We start from the raw sequence: 27,394 nt of genomic DNA, 5'->3' as shown, positions 1-27,394 counted from the left end.
TTTCCGATTTTTACTCAGATTAACTCTGTAAGAAAATACGTAATTCTATTCTCTTCGCCCCCCCTCCAAACTCTCGAATTTGTTTTTTGTTCAGACTCGAGTTGAACCGAGCTTCCGTTTGCCGTGCAACAAGCTGGGGAATCGTTCTTCGCTGTTGGAGGATGTTGTTAACTGCGAACGCGATGGTGGATAAAATGTGGAGCCCCGGTCTTACGTTTATGTCATAAAGGTAGCAAATTAACCACGTTTTTAAACTTGATATGAGTGAGAAGGTTTATATTTGGCTACTTTCGATCGTTGCATGACTATGTTGCGTTCATGAAAACCTGGCGTTACCTTAGTTACGGTGACTAGCATGCTAATTTGGGACTAGCCTAGTTTTGCTGATTATTACAAGAAAATATGATCGTACATATCCTATTGTTTGCCTTGTATTGTTCGGAGAAGGTTGGGTCACTTGATTGTTCATTTTATGTGCATTATGTGCGTACTGCAGCTAGTGTTTGTCCACAAAACACTGGAAATAGCATAAGGGTGCTAATAAACAAATATCCGTAATGTAAAGGAAGTGACGAACTTTGTGCTCCGAGGCAGTAAATCAATTATCAACTTTATCTAAACAAGACTCCCATTTGAACGAAATCGTCCCAAAACGCGTGTTTCAGCAAACTAACAACACATGCAGGATCCGCAGTTTTGTTGTTGTTTATTTTTTGGGGGCGTGGGGTTAAATATTGATACTGTGTTTAGATTCTACGACTCTTTAAACTTTAGCATTTTTACATTCCGAAACTGAATGATAGAAAAAAAAAGGTTTGTAATTGTTTTGTTTCTTCTCCCTAGTGTGTTTAAACATTGATACAGTGACGGCACATTACGTCGCGTTCATTTTACGTATGTCACGTCGCGTTCATATTACGTAGTTCATTTTTACGTATGCGAGGCTTCGCAACCTTTATCGAGCCAAATATTTTAAACTAAAAGCACTTTTAACCCACTACCAAACAAAAATCTGACAAGGGACATATTGGTACACCTTCTCACAAAAAAAACGATTTTTAGAGCCATGCAAATGTCAATATTTGGCAGGAAAAATTCAGAAACTAACCAATCAGCAGTTTATTGTTCAAAAAATATATTACGAATGTCCCAAAGAATTTAAAACAGCAAAAGTTTGAATAACTGCGTCAACACTTGATTGTTGTACAATAGTTTGTCCTTCAATTATTAACTTCAAAACGTTGAATCTGTGACCGAGTTACATTTAAAAGGAGAAGAAGTTGATCGATATCAATATACAGTCATTTCTTTTTTTTTTTTATAGCGACTGAGCTGCTAACCGGTGGTTGGGGACAGCTGGTATATTTCACTTCAAATGTGCTTCAGTCAAGATGGCGAGAGACAGGAAGTGCATCGTCTGCGAGACGGTCCATGCCTCCAAGAAGGTACTTCAATTGCTAAAGATACTTCATTTTTCAATTTTAAATATCAACATTCTGTCACCATTGCTAATTTGGCGAAGGAGGGGGCAAAATATGTGATGCGACAGTGACTTGGGTCAATTCTATTTTTTATTTTGTCTCTCTGTAGGAGATGGAGGAACACTTGAGAAGCATGCTCCACCATCGCGAATTGGAGAAGTTCAAAGGGCGGTAAGGTCTCTTTATTGACAAATGATGACATTATTTCAATGTGAGAATGCATAAAGAAACACAAAGTCTGATTAAGATATAGTTTGTTGTTTGATCTGCAAAGTGCAAATAAATCGATTAATTGATTAATTCGATAAATTGATTAATTTAACTCATTCACTGCCATTCCCAAATTTATTTGGGAATTGAAAATATGACGTGGAGCGTCATTCCTGAATTTGTTTGGGTTTTCGTTTTTCTTGCGATGAGTGGGGTGCTGATAAAGCGCTGGCCAGACCTCTGGTAATGTCTTTTTTTTCCTTTCCACAAGGGGGCAGCATTTCCCTTTTTTCCATGTTAGCACTTTATTCCATCTTCAGCTGTTGTTAAAGCGCTGTATAAACCAATATTATATTGTATTTTGTACAGCTGCCCCCATTTCAAGCTCATATAACTCCAGTCATATAATGTATTATTATTTAAGGAATTAACTCATTTTTTTCTGATGAAAGAAGATAGTCTCAAGTTTCTTACGCTGCATTGAATGTTTATGTAGTGTTAAAACCCAATATTCTCTGGGTCCTGGAACTTGAGTGAAAATGACAAAAACCCTGGCACTGGAGTGGACAGATTTTTTGCACGTCTGGCAGTGAATGAGTTAATAATCAATCAGTTGCTTCAAAGATTCATTGCTGGCCCTCTTTAAAAATAATCTTGCAATTGGAGTCATATAATATAATAATACATTTAATTTCTAAGCGCCTTTCAAAACTTTCAAGGACACTTTACAGTCACTGGATTTTGTTTTTGAGTGCAGATGAGCAGCGGCAGCCATTCGTGCCAACGTTCACTCTACCTTATTTGGAATGAATCGGATCATGATTGGATATTGTTTATGCATTTGAAACAGGCCTTTTATTTATTTATTCATGTATTTATATATTTATTTATTTATTTTTGAATGTGGGTCACCGTAAAGCACAGTCACGCACTGGCACGTGCCTGTCAGGGCTTGTGCTGAGTTTTGCAGCTGTTCCAACTGTGCCGCGTATATTTGGACTCAAGCTCGGCCGGATGGTAGATAGAAAAGGCAACTGGCTCGTGACTTTTCGACAAAAGTATGCCAAGGCGTCTATGTTGAATATTTTTACCCCTCCGAGCTGATAAAAAGTGATAAGACCAAAGTGCAGAAAAGCGATGACGGTCAACTAGTCAGTCGTGACACCAAAAGTGGGTCAAGGACCCTTTTAGGGGCGAGTCATTCAGAGTTACTTAAAAAATGTAAAAAAAATCTGAGGTAGCCAGTTAGAAAATACAGTAAAGTCTCATTATATCGATATTCAAGGGAGTCCGAAAAAATATCGATATAACCGGGACTATCGATATATCCGACCCTGTTTGCATGTAATTTTCTCCGTGCGTGCATAGAAATAGTATCGATATAACCGGGACTATCGATATATCCGATATCGATATAACGAGACTTTACTGTACAACATATATTTTGTAATGATAATCAGGGTAAAAACTAAAGTGAGCTTGAGAGTTGTGAAAGGCGCTTATAAATGATATCTATCATCATCATCATCATCATCATCATCATCATCATCATCATCATCGTCATCATCATCATCAGTATCATCATCATCATCATCATCATCATCATCATCATCATCATCATCATCATTATCATTATCATCATTATCATTATCTTCATCATCACATTATCATCATCATCATTATCATAATAATAATACATTTCATTTACAAGCTCCTTTCAAAACTCTCAAGGACACTTTACAGTCATAGGATATTTATTCTGCGGGTGAGCAGCGGCAGCCATAATTTGTAAAATCACTTGAAATGACTTCTACTGAACGCATTTTACAAAGATTCCATCACATATAGCTATACAGTAAAGTCTCGTTATATCGATATTCAAGGGAGTCCGAAAAAATATCGATATAACCGGGACTATCGATATATCCGACCCTGTTTGCATGTCATTTTCTCCGTGCGTGCATAGAAATAGTATCGATATAACCGGGACTATCGATATATCGACATAACGAGACTTTAGTGTATTTTACATTTTAAGACTCGCATGAATATTCAGGAAGTCTTGTTTTCGAGTTGATGGTGATGCCTTAAGTGACGTCACGGAGGGAACGCCCCTGACCGAGAAAGTTACACACAATGCATTTTGGGTACTTTTATTGTCTGAAAACATCATGTTGATGGCGAAATTAGAAGGAAAACTACATAAATAATGCAATGGTGAATCGTCGTGTGTCGCAGCCAATTGCGGTAACACGCATAAAGAAGGTGTAAGTTGACACAAATTCCCAGTGGACAAATCAGCCCATTTCCAACGGAGCTTGTGCGCCGTCTTGTGCATTTTCTGGGCGCTACATTGAAAGTCCAGACGGCCCGAATTGATACGGAAGGACTTCTTTAATCGATTGCAAACATTTATGCTTTCCTCTTCAGAACTATTTGAATCATATTCATAACTGGATGAGTCACAAGAAAGCATCTTCTTTGAATCTGAACTCTGAAGCCTTTGTTTTGATTCTGGAGCAAGGCAGTTTGTGAAAGAGTATCCTGGCGTGACATCACCAGCAAGGGGGCGGGACTTTCTGAATCTCCCCAGTTCCAAGCTCATTTTGTGGCTGTTTTGGGACATTTTGAGTCATTTTTATTGGTGTTTTGCATTTGACTAAAAATATTAGTGTGCATGTTTTGGGTATTTTAGATGCTATAAAACGTTTTTCTGATGTCAGTTAAGAAACAAAAAAATGGTATGGGTTGTCCTTTCAATGAACCGGGATATTTTCAGAATGTTGCTTTTTAACTCCTTGTTAGAGAACAGAAATTTATGCAAAGCAATACATTAAAAAAAAACATTTCTGACTAAAAGTAGGTCGCGACATAGTATCCCGACAAGGAAAATGTGAGTCCCGGGGTGACAACAGTTGCGAACAACAGCGGAAGAGTGCTCAAGGGGTGAGAGAACAGCCGTAAAAAAAAAAAAAGATGGGAGGACACTGATGACATATTTGGGTAGAGGTTAGCTATCAAAAGTAGCCATCAGCTGCCATCTCCAATTACGCTGCTTGGGATTGGTCAGCGAGATGAAAAGGACATTTGTCTGCCGGCGTGCTGGTGGGAGGGGTCAGGGCTTGTTCGGATACTTCCAAAACGGCCATCGCGGCGAGCTCTCAGAATGCAGCGGGCGCCATCATGACCAAACCCTAATCCGGGGGGGGGTCTTCGAGCTTCGGCTAGCTCCTTTAGCGTGCCTCCCGGGGCCCGTCTGCTTCCACCTATGACCAACTAGGGACCCGCACACTTTATGGATCAGGAAGATATTTTTTTATGTTGTTTTTGTTAATTTTTTAAATGTTTTTACATTAAAAAAATGAAGTTAGTGACCTCCTGATCTGCAACAAATAGAGAATTTGATAATAATTTAACATAGCGAGGGATTGTTGAGTACTCTCCTCTCCCCAGACATCCAACAAAGCACATTAGCCCGCCGCCAAAATGCCCGAAGGAAGCATTGAGAGCCCTTTGTCGCCTCTTCTCCCTGACAGGGATTGCGGCCACGAGTGTCGGGTGTGCAAGGTGTCGCTGGTCAGCCTGACCGACTACGCCGGACACATCTCCAGCCACGCGCACAAGCAAAACGTGGAGAAGATAAAGATCACGCCCGGCAGCATCCATCGTGACGAGGACTACTTTGACCAGACGCTGGTGGAGCTGGTTCAAAAGAGGAAAGAGCAGATACGGTAAAAAAAAAAGGAAATTATATCTTCTTTCTGAAATAATAGATTTGCTATTTTTAGGAAAAAAATAGATGTCTAATTTGGATACAAAAGAAATCATCTTAATGAGAAATATTAACTCATTTGCTGCCAGACCATGTGCAAAAATGTGTCCACTCCAGTGCCAGGGTTTTTGTCATTTTCACTCAAATTCCAGGACCCACATAATATGGAGTTTTGGGACGACATAAACATTCAAGGCAGCGTAAGAAACCTTAGACTATCTACTTTCATCAGAAAAAAATGAGTTACAGTAAAGTCTTGTTATATCGATATTGGATATATCGATAGTTCCGGTTATATCGATACTATTTCTATGCACGCACAGAGAAAATTACATGCAAACAGGGTCGGATATATTGATAGTCCCGGTTATATCGATATTTTTTCGGACTCCCTTGAATATCGATATAACGAGACTTTACTGTAATTCTTAAATTATATGATTCTGGAGTTATATGACTTTGAAATGGGGGCAGCTGTACAAAATACAATATAATATCGGTTAATATAGCGCTTTAACAACAGTTGAAGATGGAATAAAGCGCTAACATGGAAACAAGGGAAATGCTGCCCCCTTGTGGAAATAAATAAAACATTACTAGAGGTCTCGCCAGCGCTTTATCAGCACCCCACTCACCGCAAGAAAAACAAAAACCCAAACAAATTCAGGAATGACGCTCCACGTCATATTTTCAATTCCCGAATAAGTTTGGGAATGGCAGTGAATGAGTTAAATTAATCAACGGTTCTGGCAAAAATGTGTCCACTCCAGTGCCAGGGTTTTTGTCATTTTTACTCAAATTCCAGGACCCACATAATATGGAGTTTTAGGACGACATAAACATTCAATGCAGCGTAAGAAACCTTACACTCTCTTCTTTCATCAGAAAAAAAGGTTAATTCATAAATTATATGGGTTATCTGAGCTTGAAATGGGGGCGAATGTACAAAGGGAAAAAACTGCCGCCTCGTGGAAGGGAAAAAAAACATTGCCAGAGGTCTGACCAGTACTATATCGGCACACCGCACAAGAAAAACCAAAACCCGAATTAATCCGGGAATGGCGCTCCACGTCGTAGTTTTCCGACGAATTTGGGAATGGCAGTGAATGAATTAATATATGCATTTATTTTTGTAATATATGTATATTTTGAATTTTGTTTACAAAAATGTGTTGTTTGCACTATAGATTTTTTTAATATATATTTTTTTATATGATGAAGGGGGAAGTACTCGCCGAAACATTTCAGGTTGTCTGTATTAAAAGAATTTGTTACAAATTATACATTTTATATATTCTTTTTTAAGAAGTAAATACAATTTTAAAAAAAAAAGAAATACGGGAATATATTCTAATTCAGAAATACTTAAATCAAGCTATCAAACAAGACTAATTTAAATGGTCAAAGACCAAAGATTCCAGTGGCCATTATACGACCTGCACTGCATATTTTTCTTACCACCCCTTCGGCTACATAGCTTGCTCAGATTTTCAATGGAAAATGCCAGAAACAAAAAAAATCTAAACTCACAATCAAAGAAAAAAACAGAGAAAGAATGGACTAATGTGCCATTGCATTATAGTTATAATGGCGTCATTTTCCGTCGGAACAGCTTCCCACGCCTAATTTAGCCTCTGTGTTACACTCCTACCTTCATCGACCGTCCCCAGAAGTTCACTGTTACTGTTCCTGCTTTCTACTTCTCATTTTACCCAAACTCAACGGCGATGATGGGTCACCTATTTCATAATCCTTACCTTGAACGCTAACACCAAAAACGGCTACTGTATTTGACCGTTGAATCTGACTGTAAAGCCCTTGAACGATGGGGTCGCGTGCTATCTATAGTCACATTCTTATCATGACCACTCGCAGGCTTCTTTCAGCTGCTGCCTCAGTCCGATCCGGACCAGACTCCAATTTCACATCTGCACCTAAAAACAGAAATGGGTCTTAGTGCGATGGTGGTCTTTTATATATTATTTTATACCCCCTTTCACACTGTTGGTGCCTTAAGCACTACGCAAAGATAGGACGACAATCGGTGTGATGCTATCGGAAGACGTCAAATTTTTCAGGTGGACTTCAATCCTTGATCAGTACTTTCGACTCTTGGCATTACGCCTTGAAAAAGCCATCCTCAATGACCTGCGTGAAAGGGGTTTTCGGTACTAAGATAGAAGCCTAGAAATCCACCGGTTTGCCTTTAAGCCAGTCCAAATCCTCAAGACCGCCGTCACTGTCGTTTCGTATGTTTTTCTTTAGTTCCTGTCTAATTTATCTGGGCTGCCTCCGCAGCAAAGAAAAGGAGGCAGCCGCCGCTAAGCTGGTCCAGGAATCGGCTGAAGCAAAAAAAAGGGAGATCCAGCAGAGGATAAAGCAAGCCAAAGAACACTACCACCAAGACAGAGGTCTGTCGTATGGCTTCTCCTGGAATTATCCGCAATCCAATTGGAGAGGCCCGCGGGCATCTTCGCCGTCCTCCAATGGCATCACGCAAGGAAAAAGCGCCACCTGGCATGCTCAAGTTCCTCCCAACTTCCAGAGATGGGGGTCGGGAAACTTTCAAGGCAGTCGGTCCTACTCGCAAGACGGTCCCTTGGGTTCCTCTGGCGGCGCCTTTCCAAACCCCAATCGACTGCCCTGGCTCAGTAACCAAGGAAGTAGCTACGGTATCTATGGCATGAATAATATTTCCCAGTTCCCAGGAAATAAGCACCAGATGAGGTACAACAACCCCTCTGCGACGTACCCCCCGCCCCCGCAGTTTTTTTCCAGTCCTGTGAGGTCTCCTCAAAACAGGACTGATGAGCTGTGGGGGAGTCAAGGAAACCCAACAACCAACTGTAGGCTACGTGGTAAACAGAGCGTTGGCGGCAACCCAAAACTGGACACAAGCTCTCGTTGGTCTCCTTATTTCCTCAACAAGACAGTAGAGTCTCTACCTGCCAAGGATGCCCTCCCCAGCCAAGAAGAACCCCCAAAAGGGCCCGAAAGTAAGGAACAAAAGACCAGAGGATCCAACACCTCCGGGCAGGAACGAAAGGAGGCACTGAAGAGTAAACGATTGGAACCTAACACAGATGATCCTTCTGACAGTCAAGCCGAAGTGCATCCGAAACCCCAAAGAATCAGAACCCCTCCCGTTGGACCCCCGCGAGCACCAAAGCTACCAGAAACCTGCCGGTCCAAGAGGAGGAGCTCTTCGGACAACCCCCGGCCAAAAACGCCCGGAGACGAGGAACCGCCGGAGGACCCAATCCCGTGTCCAGTTACAAAGAAGAAGGATAAGAACCGCATGCAGAACGAAACTAAACAGAAATCAAAGTCCCGGAGTTCTCAGTCTTGTCCGGCGAAAGAAAACATCTCCGCATCTTCTTCGGAGAACATCCACTTCCTCCAGTCCTTACAAGTCAGCACCTCCAGCGCTAAGAACCCATTGCCCGTTGCCTCAAAACGTGACGACCCGGAGAACGAGACGGAAACTCCTACTTCGCCATATCTTGACAGAGCCACGAAGAAAGCAGAAGACGTTAACACCACCAAGGGAGACGCCTCAGGTTCTTGCGCCAAAACATCCGGCTTGTCCAAACTCGACCTACCTCCCGTTCTCAAAAACATCAGCACCAAAGCCAAGACGGTCAACCACGAACCCAACCTCCACAGCGCTAGGCGCATCCGCAACCTGAGCGGGTCGCGCCGGACGGACACAGAAAAGGACTCTGGACTCAAGCCAACTGTACGGCAGCTCATCAGTACCTCGGGGTCTCGTCGGAAAGTCAACTGGGACCAGGTGTACCAGGAAGTGCGCAAGAAGCAAGACAAGGGGAAAGGAATGCCAAGGTAACATTTTGTAGAACACACCAGTCTCTGGTAGACCACGCTGCACTAGTATCATCATAAAAAAGACAAATAAGTATGAAGGACACTAATGAAGGCTCATCTAATCAAATTTCTTAGTGTAACTGGTACCTCACTGGAATAACTGTGAAAAAATGTGCAGAGTATCAAGCAGACAGTAGTTCAAGTGAGCTCAGAGCTGGAGCGACAGGATATTGTTCCACAGGGTTCTGCAAAACTACAAGCAGGCACTCTACAGTTAGATTATGGTTATTTTTTATAATAATAATAATAATAATAATAATAATAATAATAATAATACATTTGATTTCTAAGCGCTTTTCAAAACCCTCAAGCTCACTTTACAGTCACAGGATCATTTTTTTCTTTGGGTGAGCAGCGGCAGCCACGCTCAACCCGGAATAACTCAAATAGATAGAAAGCTAGCGAGCTAGCTAATACATAGCTAATAGCTAGCTATCCAGCCATATAGCTAATAGATAGCTAATGGATAGCCATCTAGCTAAAAGATAGCTTGCTAGCCGGATAGATAGCTAATAAATAGCCAGTTAGCTAGACAGCCAATAGATAGCTAATAGATATTCAAGAGATAGCTAGCTTGCTGGATAGATAGCTAATAGATAGCCAGCTAGGTAGCTAATAGATAGCCAATAATAATAATACATTTTATTTCAAGCGCCTTTCAAAACTCCCAAGGACACTTTACAGTCACAGAAAAGCACAGATACAATAATAAATAAAATACAATTGTGAATAGAATACAATGAATAAAATACAATTCGCGAGTTAACGGCTACGGGGAAGAAGCTGCTGAAATGTCTGCTGGATTTGGTGCGAGTGGATCGGGTAGCTGGAAAAGGTGATGACCTGGGTGCGCAGGGTCCAGTGGGATTTTCCGCGCCCTTGATTCTTGCAGTGTGCAAGTCCTCGAGAGTGGGTAGGGCAGTGCCAATGATTTTTTTCCCGCCGTCCTAACTGTTCGTCCAAGTCGGATTTTGTCCATTTTTGTGGCGGCCACGCACCAAACCGTGATGGAAAAATACAGGATTGATTCGATGACTGCCATGTAGAAATCTGTTTAACCCATTTCGCTCTCTCCCGCCCAAACTTTTAACGACTCAGTGTCCATTTATAGATTCGGTATTGAAATGGTTCCAAACGAAGACCAAAGCCAGGAGGAGGACGATATGGCGATGCTGGAGAATTTTCCTTGGGAGTCGCTAATGGAGATCTCGTCTCCCGCCACCTCTCGCAAACGCTCCCTCTCCGAGAGTAGCCTTGCTCCGCCCTCCGAGCGCTCGCCGGTCGTCAAGGAGACCGGCGGTCGGTCCGACGCGGAGCAGATTCTCAACCTCGCTGTGGAGGAAGCTCAAAAGCGAGCGGATAAAGTGATGTCAAAGAAAGCTAAGGCGTTATGGAGAACTGACTTCAAGACAGAGAAGAAAAGCAACGGAGTTGAGGAAACGGACGGACAGGGAACGGCGAAGAAGCGAAGAACGCCAGGGGTGAGTTCACAACGGTTGAGTGGAATGCGACCTGGAAAAAGGTGTCACGGTCTGCTAGAAAAAAATATTTATTTACTTACTTACTTGCTTAGTTACTTACTCAGTTACTTACTGACTGACTTGCTTACTTACTTACTTACTTGCTTGTTTGCTTGCTTGCTTACTTGCTTGCTTGCTTACTTGCTGACTTGCTTGCTTACTTGCTTGCTTACTTGCTTTCTTACTTACTTTCTTACTTTCTTACTTTCTTACTTTCTTACTTACTTACTTCTTACTCCTTCCTTACTTCCTTCCTTACTTACTTGCTTAGTTACTTACTCAGTTACTTACTGACTGACTTGCTTACTTACTTACTTGCTTGCTTACTTACTTGCTTGCTTGCTTGCTTACTTGCTTGCTTACTTGCTTGCTTACTTGCTTTCTTACTTGCTTTCTTACTTACTTTCTTACTTACTTCTTACTCCTTACTACTTACTTACTTACTTCTTACTCCTTCCTTCCTTACTTCCTTCCTTACTTACTTACTTACTTACTTACTTACTTACTTACTTACTTACTTTCTTACTTACTTCTTACTCCTTCCTTACTTACGTACTTACTTACTTACGTACTTACTTACTTTCTTACTTTCTTACTTACTTACTTACTTCTTACTCCTTACTTCCTTACTTCCTTACTTCCTTCCTTACTTACTTACTTACTTACTTACTTACTTACTTAATTACTTACGTACTTACGTAGTTACTTACTTTCTTACTTTCTTACTTACTTCTTACTCCTTCCTTACTTACTTACTTACTTACTTACTTACTTACTTACTTACTTACGTACTTACTTTCTTACTTTCTTACTTTCTTACTTACTTCTTACTCCTTCCTTCCTTCCTTCCTTCCTTCCTTCCTTCCTTCCTTCCTTCCTTACTTACTTACTTACTTACTTATTTACTTACTTTCTTACTTTCTTACTTACTTTCTTACTTTCTTAATTACTCCTTACTACTTACTTGCTTAGTTACCTGCTTTGTTACTTGCTTAGTTACTTACCTACTTAGTTACTTACCTACTTACTTACCCACTTACTTTCCTACTTACTTTCCTACTTGCTTCCTACTTACTTACTTGTTTATTTATTTATTTATTTATTTATTTATTTATTTATTTATTTATTTATTAATGTATTTATTTTTTAGGATCTTCAGAGCCAAGAGCCTTCCGGCATGGAGCAAGACAACAAAAGAAGAAAGACCAAATCCAAAACAGGTTCGAAGTAACAATGAAGAATGAAACACAAAATGAGCCATTTGTTTTCTTGAAATCAGTTTAACTCATTCGCTGCCATTTCCGAATTTATTCGGGAATTAAAAATACGACGTGGGACATCATTCCCGAATTTCTTTGGGTTTTGGTTTTTCTTGCGGGGGGGTGCTGATAAAGAGCTGGTTAGACCTCTGGCAATGTTTTTCACTTCCACGAGAGGACAGCATTTGCATTTTGTACACCCGCCCCCATTTCAAGCTCAGATAACTCCAGACCTATATAACTTAGGAATTAACTCTTTTTTTTCTAATGAAAGAAGAGAGTATAAGGTTTCTTACGCTGTATTGTAATCTTTATGTAGTCCTAAAACTCAATATACCGTGGGTCCTTGAATTTAAGTGAAAATGACAAAAACCCTGGCACTGGAGTGGACACATTTTTTGCACATCGTCTGGCAGTGAATGACTTAAGAACAAGATTTGCGGCGCATAATTTTTCTTTTTTTTTTTTTTTTTTTTTTTTCGATGTTGAAGCAGATCGCTTACATGTCGACCAGCTGCTGGCCGTGTCGTTGCGGGAGGAGGAATTGAGTCGCTCGCTGCAGACGGCGGAAACCCAACTGGTCCAAGCGCGGGCGGCACTGGATGTCGCCTACATGGAGATGCAGAGAGCCATGGTGGCCAAACAGCAGGTAGACGTTAGAATGATAAATACATCACTAAATAGATGAATAAACATTTTTTTAAAAAGTAAATACGTTAATAAATAAATGAATAGATACATGTATACATGTATACATAAATACATACATAAATACAAATGTACACAAATACATACAAACAAATACAAATAAATAAAATAAATAAATTAATAATCAGAATCAGAAAACCTTTAATCGGCCCACAATGGGGAAATTTGCAATAAATAATAAATAAAGATATGATGAAATAAAATAATAGTAATTTTAACTCATTTGCTGCCATTCCCAGATTTTTTTCAGGAATTGAAAAGTGTGACATTGAGCGCCATTCCCGAATTTTTTTGGGTTTTGCGTTTTCTTGCGGGGGTGGGGGTCGATAAAACGCTGGTCAGACCTCTGGCAATGTTTTTTTTTTTCACTTCCACAAAGGGGCAGTATTTGCCTTTTTGTCCATGTTAGCGCTTTGTTACAGCTTCAGCTGTTGTTAAAGCTCAATATAAATCAATATGCATGTACAGTATTGCATTGTATTTTGCACAGACTCCCTCATTTCAAGCTCATATAACTCACAAAATTTAGGAATTAACTAATGAAAAGAAGAGAGTCTAATATTTTTATCCACCGATCCTCTAACGAAGCGAATGCTCCGTTTTATAGTTTTAAATATTTTGATCCTCACTTGTAAGCTGCCATATCCAACAAAAATAAGCATGTCCTGCTTGTCTACACTGTTCACGTATTGTTTTTTTTTTTGTTTGTTTGTTTTTCAGATTACCACCGAGATGAGCACACTCAGAGAAAAACGAATCGAGTTATTAAAAGGGATGCAAGGTCTGTCTTGTTTCTGAGCAAATCATGTTTCCCCATAGAACTCAATGGAAATGTTGTTAATCCGTTACAGCCTTGCGATAAAACATCAAGGTGTGACAATCAAAATTAGGATATGCACGTTTACTGGGGGGAAAAAAAAATCTAAACTACCCTGAGCAATTTAGCATGATGCTATGTTGGAGCAGTGTATCACATTACCTAAATCTCAGCTTTTTCTGTAGCTTTACAGTTTCTCAATGTATGCACATTTATTTTTTTCTTTTAAGCGAACAACACGGAGGTGGCCCAAGTACATCCCATCCACCTGAAACAGGAGAAGACGGACCCCTTAGAAAGAGAACCGGGGTCTGTGGCTCCTTTGTGCTCTCTAGCTAGCATCGTAGCTCTTGGTCATAGCCCTTCGCCCCCACCGTTGTTCTCTGGTGCCGTCGCCATCAAGCAAGAGCGCCTGTCCCCTGTGCGAGTCATCAACGAGTCGGACCCTTTGGACCATGTAAAATGCCCCGAGTTCATAACCACAACGGAAATCAAGTCTGAACAAATGCACAAAATTGAAAGCGCTACCCGGAGTCCGTCAGGATTGGTCGAGTCCACCGTAAAACCCGTTCAAGCCACCTTCCTCCACGACTCCAAAGATGATGTGAAGCTATTGACGTCCAGAAGATTGAGCCCCCCCGTCGATCGCTCGCACTCGCCGATGTTCGAGATACCCCAAGCGCCAAACGCTTCACCCGGTTCACCCTCGGAGTTGAGCGGCGGCAAACGAGTTAGGAAGCTGAAGAAGAGGAAGGTATTAGAAAAGGCTCACAGCAACACGCTGCCCGAGAGCAGCGATACCGAGATGGATGCCGAGGCCTCCAGGCCCAGGTGGTCCCGACAGCAGAGGAGGGCTAGCAGTGGTAGCGGCAGCACTCAAGTTAGCACCTCCTCGCTACCACGATGGGGGGACGTTTTGATGGAGGAAGACGTCAAGCCTAGCAAACAGGAGTTGGAGGTAAAAATGGAGATGGCCGCAACCTTCGAGGAGCCGCTTGGGACCACCTTGTACAGAAGCGAGCTGGGCTGCAATGAGGTCACCTCCACGAGCGACATGGACATCTGTAAATCATCTGAGAGGTGAAACTTTGACAGAAAACGAGCCTGACATTCTGATTTTGACAAACAGTGATAGCTCGGTTTACGAACCCATTGGCTTACGAACTTTTCGGTTTACGAACGTTAAATTTATGAAAATTTGACCTTGGCATACAAACTATATTTCGCGATACACACGGAGCACCACAATGAGTGATGTGTCCTCTATTCCCCGCCCCCAGTCATCGCTTAAAGCCACGTGATTGGTCAAGAACGCAACAGTAAGGGGCGGGGGAGTTACAGGCAGAGAGAGAGTGAGGCCGTTCTCCAAAAAAGCAAATGGTACGTGGCTCTTTTTTTGTCCTCTAGTCCCCGCCCCTGGACTTCGGTTAAAGCCACATGATTGGTCAAGAACGCAGCAGTGGGGGAGGGGTTAAAAATTAGAGACAGGCAGATGACAGAGAGACATTGATAAAATAGATAGAAAACAGTGAAATTCGGACTCGTTTCAACTTTGATAGTTCAAAGGCATAGTGTAGACTGCAAGGTTAAAATATCCCATCAATCCGGCTCCACAAATAACCCACACAAGCCATCTGTACACCTGATGCAAAAAGTTATCAACCCAGCTAAACAGAACACAATTGTTGAGGAACAAGGTAAAATTATCGCAGAGAAAGCACTTACAAGGGATCATTCCTCAAGATGGTGAAAGAAGAAGGCTACGTTCCTCATCAATTGTTTAATGCTGATGAAACCGGCCACTCCATTCCATCAAGCCGTCAAAATTAGAAAGTAGAAAATTATGTTTTATTGGTACGTGGGAACGGATTATTCTCATTGTAATGGTTTCCTATGGGAAATTAATTTTTGGGATACACACTTTTCGTCTTACACACTGTCTGGGAACCAATTAAGTTCGTAAGCCAAGGTATAACAGTATTGTGATATTTTATTTCATTTATTTGTTTTTGTGATATTTTATTTCATTTATTTGTATTTATTTTACGATGCCGTAGGAACATGACTGAAATTTGATGGCAAATTTGAGAGCCGTTTTTTTTTTCAACACATTGCGTAATTAAAACTGTCGTCCTCCATTTCTTTCTGCAGTGAATTGCCCTTTTCTAAAATGACATGCAGTTCTTCTTGTAAGTTTTTTTTTTCTATACACTAAATTAATTTTTATCATTTGACTTGCCCTCTCGGTAATAGAACGTGTGTTGGTTTTGACAGACACGTCGTCTGGCATCTTTGAGGGCCACCAGGAGGCGATAAACGGCATGCAGATCCACAACGGCCTGCTCTACACATGCTCTGGGGACCGCACCATCAAAGCCTTCGACTTGAAAGTGGGCGCCGAAGAAATCTTCAATTATTCCGTTTCAGAATGCAGATGAGATTTTCATTCTCCGTCTCTTGCAGACTCACAAATGCGTTGCTGTATTTTCCGGACACACGTCCAAAGTGAGCTGCTTGGTAGTGTCTGCCGCCCCCTGCATGGAGCGCCGCCTGTACTCGGGCTCCAGCGACCAGACCATACGCTGCTATAGTTTAAAGGTAGAAAAAAAATGAAGGGACGCTATTTCACTGTCTTATTTTGTTTTACTTGACTGACTGAATAATGTTATTTTAAAGGACAACCGACATCATTTTTTTGTTTCTTAGCTGACATCAGAAAAACGTTTTATAGCATCTAAAATACCCAAAACACGCAGTATGATATTTTTATTCAAATGCAAAACACCAATAAAAATGACTTAAAGTGTCCAAAATCTGCAAAAAATGGAACTGCGAATTGGGCATTTTCAGAAAGTCCCGCCCCCAATTCGTGATGTCACGCCAAGACGTCTTGCATTGCTGAAGAATCAAAACAATGGCTTCAGATTCGGAGAATATGATTTCTTGTTACACATCCAGTTATGAATATGATTCAAATAGTTATGAAGAGGAAAGCATACATGTTTGCAATTGATTAAATAATTTATTCCATGCCATTTTGAGGCAACATTGGGGAGAAATGTCTCACCCAAAAAGAGGCACAAAATGGCGACCTCCTGTGGCCACTTCCATTTCCACAGGCTGATAAATTCCTTATATGGAGCTTGGACACCCTCTTCTGGCGGATTTTGGGTGCAACACAAGGTTTTCAGACTAAACAATACAGCAAAATACATTGACGTGATGGAAGGACTGCTACAATGTGTCTTTTTTTGTCAGGGGGCGTTCCTCTAGTGACGTCACGTACGGACTCGTCACCAACTCAAAAACAAGACTTCTTGAACATTCAGCGCGAGTCTTAAAACGTAAAATAGAGCTATATGCGGTGGAATCGTTTTAAAATACACTCAGTAGAAGTCATTTGAAGCCATTTTACAAATTATGGACACAACTTGTCCGGAGACGTCGGTTGTCCTTTAAATGTTTCATTAAAGTGCTTTTGTGCTTGCTTGCAGACGCAGGAATTAGAGCAGCAGTTCAATATGGCCGATCGGGTCCTTTGCCTCCATAATCGATGGAAGATTCTCTACGCCGGTCTGGCAAACGGCACCGTGGTTACTTTTGATCTTATGGTGAGTAGCGTAAATGGTGGAAAGTTACAAAGTAGAACTTTGAACTGTATTTTTTTTTTTTTAACACAAGTGTCTTTACTTGTACTCAAGTACAAAGCGTGACTACTTTTTTTTCACCTCTGTCACAGACCAACAAGCAGCAGGACATGTTTGAATGCCACGCGCCGCGGGCGGTCAGCTGCCTGGCCACGTCGCAGGAGGGAACGCGCCGCATCCTGCTAGCAGGTTCCTATGACAGCACCATCAGCGTACGCGACGCCAAGACCGGACTACTGCTGCGCACGCTGGAAGGACACACCAAGACCGTCCTTTGCCTTCAGGTGTGCCAAGGCCGTCTTCCGGCAAGACACGTACTGATGTTATAGCTGTTTACATGAAAGTTTGTGTTTTTAGGTTGTGAACGACTTAGTGTTTAGCGGCTCCAGTGACCAGTGCGTCTTTGCACACAACATCCATGTGAGTCCACTTTTGGGTGATTTACAATATCCTAGTGCTGCGTCATTAGCAAGTGAATCAGGAGAGAGTGTTGAAGGACAACCGACACCATTTTTTGGTTTCCTAACTGACATCAGAACAATGTTTTATAGCATCTAATATACCCAAAACACGCAGGCTGCTATTTTTAGTCAAATGCAAAACACCAAGAGAAAAAGTGCCACAAAATGAGCTCGAAACTGGGGGGGGGGGGTCAGAAAATCCCGCCCCTTTGTTCGTGATGTCACGCCAGGATACTCCTTCACAAACTGCCTTGCTCCAGAATCAAAACAATGGTTTCAGAGAGTTCAGATTTGGAGAAGATGCTTTCTTGTTACTCATCCAGTTATGAATATCATTCAAATAGTTCTGAAGAGGAAAGCATAAATGTTTGCAATCGATTAAAGAAATCCGTCTGTATCAATTCGAGCCGTCTGGACTCCAATGTAGCGCCCAGAAAATGCACAAGATGGCGCACAAGCTCTGTTGAAAATGGCTGATTTGCCCTCTAGGAATTTGTGTAAACTTACACTTTTCTTTATGCGTGTTACTTGTTTTCCGACAATAAAAGTACCCAAAATGCATTGTGTGTCACTTTGTCGGTCAGGGGCGTTCCCTCCGTGACATCACGTCAGGCATCGTCATCAACTCGAAAACAAGACTTCCTGAATATTCAGCGCAAGTCTTAAAACGTAAAATATCACTATATGCCGTGGAATCTTTGTAAAATGCCCTCAGTAGAAGTCATTTGAAGTGATTTTACAAATTATGGACGCAAGTTGTCCGGAGGTGTCGGTTGTCCTTTAAAGCATCAGTCTTTTACCATTTAGAGCGGCGAGCTGATGCGCGTCTACAAAGGCCACAGTCACGCCGTCACCGTCGTCACCGTCGTGGGGAAGGTGATGGTGACCGCCTGCCTGGACAAGCAAGTCCGCATCTACGACATACAGGTCTTGCCGATTTACCCCGTCTGCCATCGCAAATTGCGAATGCTTCCCTGAGACCAATTATATTTATCTGGCTAGCTAGCCAGCTCGCTCGATAGCTCTATAGCTAGTTCGATAGACAGCGAGCTAGTTTGATACATAGCGAGCTAGTTCGATAGCTAGATAGCTAGTTCGATAGCTCGATAGTTCGATAGCTCGATAGCTAGCTCCATAGACAGCTAGATAGTTTGATAGCAAGCTCCATACACAGCTAGCTAGTTTGATAGCTAGCTCGATAGACAGCTAGCTAGTTGGACAGCTAGCTCGGTAGAAAGCTAGCTAGTTCAATAGCTCGATAGACAGCTACCTAGTTCGATAGCTCGATAGCTAGCTCGATGGACAGCTAGCTAGTTCAATAGTTCGATCGCTAGCTCGATAAACAGCTAGCTAATTTGAGAGCTCGAGAGACAGCTAGCTAGTTTGACAGCTAGCTCGGTAGAAAGCTGGCTAGTTTGACAGCTCGATAGACAGCTACCTATTTCGATAGCTCGATAGCTAGCTCGATAGACAGCTAGCTAGTTCAGTAGCTCGATCGCTAGCTCAATAAACAGCTAGCTAATTTGAGGGCTCGATAGACAGCTAGCTAGTTTGACAGCTAGCTAGTTTGACAGCTCGATAGACAGCTACCTAGTTCGATAGCTCGATAGCTAGCTCGATAGACAGCTAGCTAGTTCAATAGCTCGATCGCTAGCTTGATAAATAGCTAGCTAATTTGATAGCTCGATAGCTAGCTCGATAGACAGCTAGCTCGTTTGATAGCTCGATAGCTAGCTCGATAGACAGCTAGCTAGTTCAATAGCTCGATATACAGCTAGCTAATCCGATAGCTCGATAGACAGCTAGCTAATTTGATAGCTAGCTCAATAGACAGCTAGCTAGTTTGATAGCTCAATACCTAGCTCGATAGACAGCTAGCTAGTTTGATAGCTCAATTGCTAGCTTAATACACAGCTTGATAGCTCAATAGCTAGCTTAAAAGACAGCTAGATTGCTTGATAGCAGATAGCTAGCTTTGTAGACAGCTAGCTATTTCAATAGGTAGCTCGATAGGCAGCTAGCTAGTTCGATAGCTCGATAGCTGGCTCAATAGACAGCCAGCTAGTTCAATAGATCGATAGCTAGCTTGATAGACAGCTAGCTCGTTCGATAGCTAGCTCGATTGACAGCTATCTTTCTGTCTGTCTATCTGGTTATCTATCCATTTGTTTATTTCTTTTTATCCTCACCCTCTACAGTCTCGAGAACAGCTGCAGGTGTACACCGGACATTCAGACATGGTTACGAGCATGGCGGTACACCACAACAAAGTGAGTCATCACACACTGTGGCTTGTTAGATAGACAACTTTTCAAAAATGGTCGCCGCATCTTGTTGTCCTTTTTTTTTTTTGCCCCCAATTCAGATTTACACTGGTTGCTATGACGGCAGCGTGCAGGCCGTCGAGCTCGACCTGATGCAGAACTACCGTTGCAGGGTTTGATTTCATTTTTATTTAATGAATTTTAAATTGGGGTTTGATATAATTCAAATGTGTGAAGTGGTTGAAAGGAGATGAGAAAAAAAGTTATCCAGACAGGGAAATAATAATAATAATAATAATAATAATAATAATAATAATAATAATAATAATACTTTTTTTATTTTGTTTTTTTATTTTAATATATTAATTTTTTATGTACTTATTTTTGTATTGTATCTCCTGTTCTTATTTATAACTTTTTATCTGTGGTTTTATTTATGTCCCCGTTTTGTGATTGTCAAGTTTCCTTGAGAGTTTTGAAAGGCGCTTATAAATAAAATTTATTATTATTATTATTATTATTATTATTCATCTTTTCATGTAGCTGCTTATGTATTTATTTATGTATTCCCATATTTACTGAATTATTTTTTAGTTAGTTAGCTTGTAGTTATTTAGATATTTAGTAATGTATTTATTTATAATAAAAAAAAAATAATAATACCTTTACTATACTTATTTTTTTATGTACTTATTTTTAAGTACTTATTTTTTTTATTGTATCTCCTGCACTTATTTAGATTTTTTTTATCTGTGGTTTTATTTATTTGTGATTGTAAAGTGTCCTTGAGAGCTTTGAAAGGCACTTATAAATTCAATGTATTATTATTATTATTATTATTATTCGTCTTTTCACGTAGCTTCTTATGTATTTATTTATTTATTCACATATTTACTTAATTATTTTTTGAGTTAGTTAGCTTGTAGTTATTTAGATATTTAGTAATTTATTTATTGTTTGATTATTTATAATAAAAAAAATAATAATAATACCTTTACTATACTTATATTTTTAAGTACTTGTTTTTTTTATTGTATCTCCGCAACTTATTTAGATTTTTTTTATCTGTGGTTTTATTTATTTGTGATTGTAAAGTGTCCTTGAGAGCTTTGAAAGGCACTTATAAATTCAATGTATTATTATTATTATTATTATTATTATTATTATTATTATTATTATTGTTATTATTGTTATTATTATTCGTCTTTTCACGTAGCTGCTTATGTATTTATTTATTTATTCACATATTTAATTATTTTTTTCGTTAGTTAGCTTGTAGTTATTTAGATATTTAGTAATTTATTTATTTATTGTTTGTTTATGTATAATAAAAATAATAATAATAATACTTTTAATATACTTATTTTTTTATGTACTTATTTTTAAGTACTTATTTTTTTATTGCATCTCCTGTTCTTATTGAGAATTTTTTTATCTGTGGTTTTATTTATGTCTCCGTTTTGTGATTGTAAAGTGTCCTTGAGAGCTTTGAAAGGCGCTTATAAATTTAATGTATTATTATTATTATTATTGTTATTATTATTCCTTTTTTCATGTAGCTGCTTATGTATGTGTTTATTTATTCACATATGAATTCATTTACTGGTTTGTGTATTTATCGTGTGCTGTATCCGCAGTGGCAGGGCTGCTCGCGGGTTTTCGGCGTCATGGCGCACCTTCAGCAGCACGCGGTCGCCGACCACGCCGCCAACCAGCAGACGCTGCGATGTCGCTGGCAGGATTGCGAGGAGATTTTCAGCGCTCGCAATGGCTCCAAGCAGGTAAAAGGTTTCTTTTTTTTTTTTTTTTTTTTTTCATCATCATCATCATCCGTTCTCTCCACGTCACAAACGGCAAGCGCGGCTTGTCTTTTCAGGCCATGCTCGCACATGTGCAGAAACACACCGACGAGGCCCAACCGGAGCTTTGAGTTCCCGTCTCCCATATTGGGCGGAAGTTTGGGACCTTAGCGTTCTATGTTGGAATCCAACGTTCACCCACTCGTCTTTTTGCATTGACCAAACTGCACTGACCACGTTTTTTTGTTTGTTTTTTTTTTTTTTTGTCAAGGAAATGTCAATGCCGCCGAGAGAGGAAACGCCGTGCATTTGCATCCGGTAGCCTCACTGAATGGCATGGGAAATTTTTGATGTTGTGACGTGTCTTTGTGAGTAACTGCACCATCCTTTTAAGAATTATTTTTTTTTCGTTACATTTTACTTAAAACCGGCTGCAGGTTCTATAAAGCAGTCTCCATTACGAATTGTCTTGTTAGCCTCATAGTCTTTTTTTGGGTTTGTTTGTTTACTTTTTGAGTTTTGTTTGGTTTATTTGCAGTGTTTGAAATAACGTCAGCCCAGAGGCCCGGGGCGTACAACTTTCATGTCAGGCGTACATTTTTCAAAACGTCTCTGCCCGGGTGGCCGACAACTTCTTCAAGAAAAAAAAACTTTTTTCAAGTCAAACATTTGCTGTATTCAATAAAGCAAAAGCTACAAGCAAACCGCTACAAGCCACGTGGACTCCTCTTTCTAAATGCCTTTCAAAACTCTCAAGTACACTTTACAGTCACGGTATAGTCCGAAGCACGAAGCAGGCTTCTGATTGGCTGCCATGCCGAGTATGTAAATTGACTAACGAACATTCGTTTGTTAGTCGGCACGGCAGCCAATCAGAAGCCTGTTTTGTGGTTCGGACTATACCGTGACTGTAAAGTGTACTTGAGAGTTTTGAAAGGCGCTTAGAAAGAGGAGTCCACGTGGCTTGTGCACCATGACAACAAACGACAACTGGAGCAAAATCTTCAGGAAGGGATATTTACCATAAATTAAGCAAGGGAGCATTTGTGTTTGGTACTTCCTTAATTAAAAAAAAATCTTTTATACTTCGCAAAAATTGCGATTAGTCGTCTTATTGTGTTTCAAGTGGGGCAGGCAACTTTTTAGAGTTGTCTGCCATGGTGTCCGCTAACTTTTTGTCATGAATTTCAGACACTCTTATTTGGTATCAGTTCATAGTAGTGATGGAAATTCCGGCTCTTTTCAGAGAGCCGGTTCTTTTGACTCGACTCCCTAAAAAGATCCGACTCTTATGGCTCCCAAATGGCTCCTCAGTGTTTTTTTTGTTTTTTTTTTTTTTTGCTTAAATTAACTACCAAAAATCGTGTAAAATTATGTGAAAAACAAATTACTCATGTATAAAATACACTATATCAAATATTTTTATTTATATGGCTTTATATGTGCACAGAGAGCATCCACTAACTTTCACTTTCCCTGGTCTGATGATCAGCTGTCACTAATTTGCTTTTCATTATCAATAATGCTATCATACCAACTAGTAAAAAATATCATAATTGAATAATAATAACAGCATAATGTGATAACATTTGTCCACCTGTCTACCCTAATGTCCCCCCTCCCCCCTTCTCCTCACTGTTGCGTGTGTCTGTAATTCTCCCCTCCCTCCTCTACCACGGATATCGACCAATCACGTGCGGCTTTAACCGAAGACCGGGGGCGGGGAATAGAGGGCAAAAAAAGTATGCTTCCATTTCCGGCTCTTTGTTAGGAACCGTTCGTTCACTTCAGAGATCCGGCTGTAAGAACCGGCTCGTTCGCGAACGTCACATCACTAGTTTATAGTAATGTTGTTTAGTGTTTAAGAAGCTTAACCTCTAAATCTTTTGACGGAGTGGCATATGTCGTCTGAAATATTGAGCCTGCTCTCTACCAAATTGTTTTTTTTGTTTTCCTTGTTGCTCAGAGTTTTTTGAAGATATTTGAAGGATTTTGGTGCAGTGTCGTGTGGCCGTTTTTTCTTTTGTTTTCTGCTGTGAAAACAAAAAGTTACGGCCTGGAAATATGTTGGATGAATGTCTCGTGACGTCAGCGCGGGCCCAAAAAAATAAATAAATAAATAAATAGCTCTTTATTTTATATAGCAAATTTTAGAATTTGATTCTGGCTGTTTTGGGAAGGAATACATTGCAAAATTGCATTTTTCATACTTCCAATGTATTAATATATAAACGTTGTGGTGACGTGAGGAGGAGACGAGGCGCGTGTCGGCGGAGGTGTTAGATGGAGTAGTAGGAAGAAATTATCTCCCATGCCATAAACACATCACTTCACAATGAAAGTACCGATTTTATACAAAAATATATACAAAAACATTGTGATTATTAATTTTTAAACCTCAATTCTCACTCACCGTTGTATATTCTATATGTTTTTCTGCTTATGGCGGAAGGAAGCAAAACACGGCGTTTATCTCCGGCGTGTCTTTCCAATTTCTTGATTATGTTACCAGATTTTTTTTTTAATTGTGCAATAAAAGAAATGTAATCATATTAAAATCATGCAACACAATAGATGGTCTGATTTGTATATGTTATTTAACTAATTCACTGCCAGACGTGTGAAAATGCGTCCAGTACAGTGCCAGGGTTTTTGGCATTGACCCACTGAATATTGAGTTTTGGGACTACATAAACATTCAATACAGTGTTAGAAACCTTATAATAACAATAATAATAATAAATGTAATTTATAAGCACCTTTCAAAACTCAAGGTGACTTTCCAGTCACAGGATACGTTTTTCTGCGCGTTCACTCAACCCGCAAGTAACTCAAAGATAGAAAGTGAGCCAGCTAGCTAATAGCTAGCTAACTAGATAGATAGCCATATAGCTAATAGCCAGTCAGCTAATAGATAGCCATCCAGATAGACAGACAACAGATAGCTAATTGATAATAAATAACAAATAGATAGCAAATAGCTAGCTAGCTAGGCATTCATCGTTCAATAAATAGCTAGCCAGCTAGATAGCCATATAATAATAATAACCTTACACCTTTCAGAAAAAAAGTACATTCCTAAATTATATGAGTATGGAGTTATATGAGCTTGAAATTAGGGCGGCTGTCCAAAATACATTGCAATACATATATATTACTTTATATAGCGCGTCAACAAAAGCTGACGCTGGAACAAAGCGCTAACATGGGAAAAAAGGGAAATTCTGCCACCTTGTGGAAGGGAAAAAAACATTGCCAGAGGCCATGGCCAGCGCTTTATCGGCACCTAGGCATGAAAAAAACTAAACCAGACCAAATTTGGGAATGACGCTCTACGTCATATTTTCAATTTGTGAATAGCAGTGAATGAGTTAAATATTAAACACACACACGCGCACACACAATCCAGACGACACAACCCCGCCCAAAGTGTGTACATTATGAAATATACCAATGAAAAAAATATCATGTTGTTCAATTTCACATCGACTTGCAAGTATTAGCCTTGAAATATAATTTTATTACATTGTTAACATAAAGATGGCCTTTGCAGGGGTCTCCTGCCAAAACGCTTTGTGAACATTCTCAATCTTATTACTTAAAACATATACTGATACAGTGATACTTTGGCTTATGAATTTAATCGGTTCCCAGACAGATTGTGTAAGGCGAAAAGTGTGTATCCCAAAAATTAATTTCCCATAGGAAACCATTAAAATGAGAATAATCCGTTCCCGGGTCCCCATAAAACATAATTTTCAACTTTCTAATTTTCTAAGCCAAAATATACCTTATTTCATGTATAATAAATGTGCTATGGTATTATAATTAAAGAAATAAACTGTACTGTATAATAAAGTACTTTTATTTACCTTTATGATGTTCGTTGATGGCTTGACGGAATGGAGTGACCGGTTTCATCAGCATTAAACAATTGATGAGGAACGTAACCTTCTTCTTTCACCATCTTGAGGAATGATCCCTTGTAGGTGCTTTCTCTGCGATAATTTTATCTAGTTCCTCATCAATTGTATTCTGTTTAGTTGGCTTGATAGCTTTTTGCATCAAGTGTACAGATGGCTTGTGCGGGTTGTTTGTGGAGCCTGCTCGATGGGATATTTTAACCTTGCAGTCTACACTTTGCCTTTGAAATGTCAAAGTTGAAACTCTCTCACTGTTGTCTGCCTATCTCTTTAATGTTTAAACCACCCCCCTCACCGCTGCGTTCTTGACCAATCACGGGGCGGGGAATAGAGGATAAAAACAGTCGGCTGCCATTTTGTTGTTAGAAGAACAGGCTCGTTCGCGAACGTCACATCACTCACAATTTTTCACAATTTTCATAAATGTAACGTTCGTAAACCGAAAAGTTCGTAAGCCAAGGGGTTCGTTAACCGAGGTATCACTGTATATTGATAGGGGATAAAATGCGTTACACTCATTTGACCAAAGCCTTAAATAGCAAAAATCACAACAACTAAAGTCCAAACTTTTATAGCCGTATTCTCTTCTTCAATGACCGAGGGGAAACTAAAACGGGAAGAACAAACAAATATCGTTTGACAACTTTGTCCACTGTGAGTCTTCATCGACTCGAGGTTTTGCTTTTAGTGTCTGTATGAGGCTCTGTGAGGTATGGTGACGGATGTCAAAAGGGGTCGTTGTGGACGTGTGATGCCTGAGTGGAAAAAAAAGATGGCAGGAAGGAAAATTGGTCGCAGTAGAATAGATACAAATGAAGGGAAAAGGTGTGGGGGGGGGGGTGATGACAGAATGATACGAAATAGAAAAAAATGTGTTGGTGGGATGGGAGCGTAACGGAGTTGTGCATGAAGATTATTACATTATGACGGAAGTGACTCGACGGCACACAGTATGGTACGAAGTCCCGCCCATAGTTCTCAGAACTACTTGGAGAAGTCGTATGGTGAGTCGCAGTTCTCAGTTGGTCTGGATTAATTCGCATTTTCATGACAATATCTTATTTTATTTCCCCTTTTGTACTGTTTAGTCTATCTAATTAGTTCCCCGATTCCTTTTGAATCCAGATTACTTTTTGTATCGTGATTTAATTCAAGTTTTGTCGAGTGGAACTTTGAAGCAGTTGTGCTTTTCTTTTTGCGCTGTTATTCACAGAACGAAACCCATGCGACTTCACCTCTCGCTTTTGCCATACTGTGTTGTAGGTAATGGTTGTTTCGTTTCGGTTTTATTGTACTGTATTTCGTTTCTTGTGTCGTGTTTCATTTGGCCGCGAGTGTTAGTAGCGTGTCGAACTGTGCCGCCATTATGCGAAGCACCGCGTCGTTGGTTGCCGTCTCGCATGCGATGCGTTCAGGGACACCATGTAAATAACAGTGAACTTGTGTTGTATTCTGTTTTTCTGTAAATAACCACTATACGATCTCACGTTGTTCATTCTGTTTTGTTATCGACAATGTTTTGCATATTGAACTACTTGAAGAAGTCGTGTGTTATTCACAAGATGAAACCCATGCGACTTCACCTATCCCTTTTGCTATACAGCAATAAAAGAAATAAAAAAAGACACATCCACGAGTCTGGTATTAT

General features: G+C 40.2%; 1 protein-coding gene across 3 annotated transcripts; it reads left to right on the top strand.

Annotated features, from left to right (window-relative positions):
- Nucleotides 1–106: 106 nt before the first annotated feature.
- Nucleotides 107–27,373, top strand: znf106a (zinc finger protein 106a). Of its 3 annotated transcripts, none has more exons than XM_089005038.1 (21): nucleotides 107–229; nucleotides 1,325–1,445; nucleotides 1,591–1,652; nucleotides 5,228–5,422; nucleotides 7,762–9,306; nucleotides 10,460–10,829; nucleotides 12,019–12,088; nucleotides 12,622–12,776; nucleotides 13,556–13,616; nucleotides 13,883–14,732; nucleotides 15,804–15,841; nucleotides 15,927–16,042; nucleotides 16,116–16,250; nucleotides 17,147–17,263; nucleotides 17,392–17,583; nucleotides 17,657–17,719; nucleotides 18,568–18,687; nucleotides 19,959–20,030; nucleotides 20,126–20,197; nucleotides 21,662–21,805; nucleotides 22,095–27,373. In XM_089005038.1, exons 2-21 carry the CDS (start codon nucleotides 1,392–1,394, stop codon nucleotides 22,143–22,145), a joined length of 4,482 nt encoding a protein of 1,493 aa, XP_088861164.1. In that variant the 5' UTR covers nucleotides 107–229; nucleotides 1,325–1,391; the 3' UTR covers nucleotides 22,146–27,373. The 3 variants fall into 3 exon arrangements, with proteins under 3 accessions (XP_088861164.1, XP_088861163.1, XP_088861165.1); XM_089005037.1 differs by having other exon boundaries at nucleotides 21,901–27,373; XM_089005039.1 differs by lacking the exon at nucleotides 20,126–20,197 and having other exon boundaries at nucleotides 21,901–27,373.
- Nucleotides 27,374–27,394: the final 21 nt, after the last annotated feature.

The sequence above is a fragment of the Hippocampus bargibanti genome, linkage group LG09 (assembly GCF_051943395.1).
Source record: "Hippocampus bargibanti isolate YZ-2025 linkage group LG09, ASM5194339v1, whole genome shotgun sequence".
Lineage (NCBI taxonomy): Eukaryota > Metazoa > Chordata > Actinopteri > Syngnathiformes > Syngnathidae > Hippocampus > Hippocampus bargibanti.
Note: the sequence above shows the minus strand (reverse complement) of the source record. Positions and strands in the feature narration are given on the sequence as shown.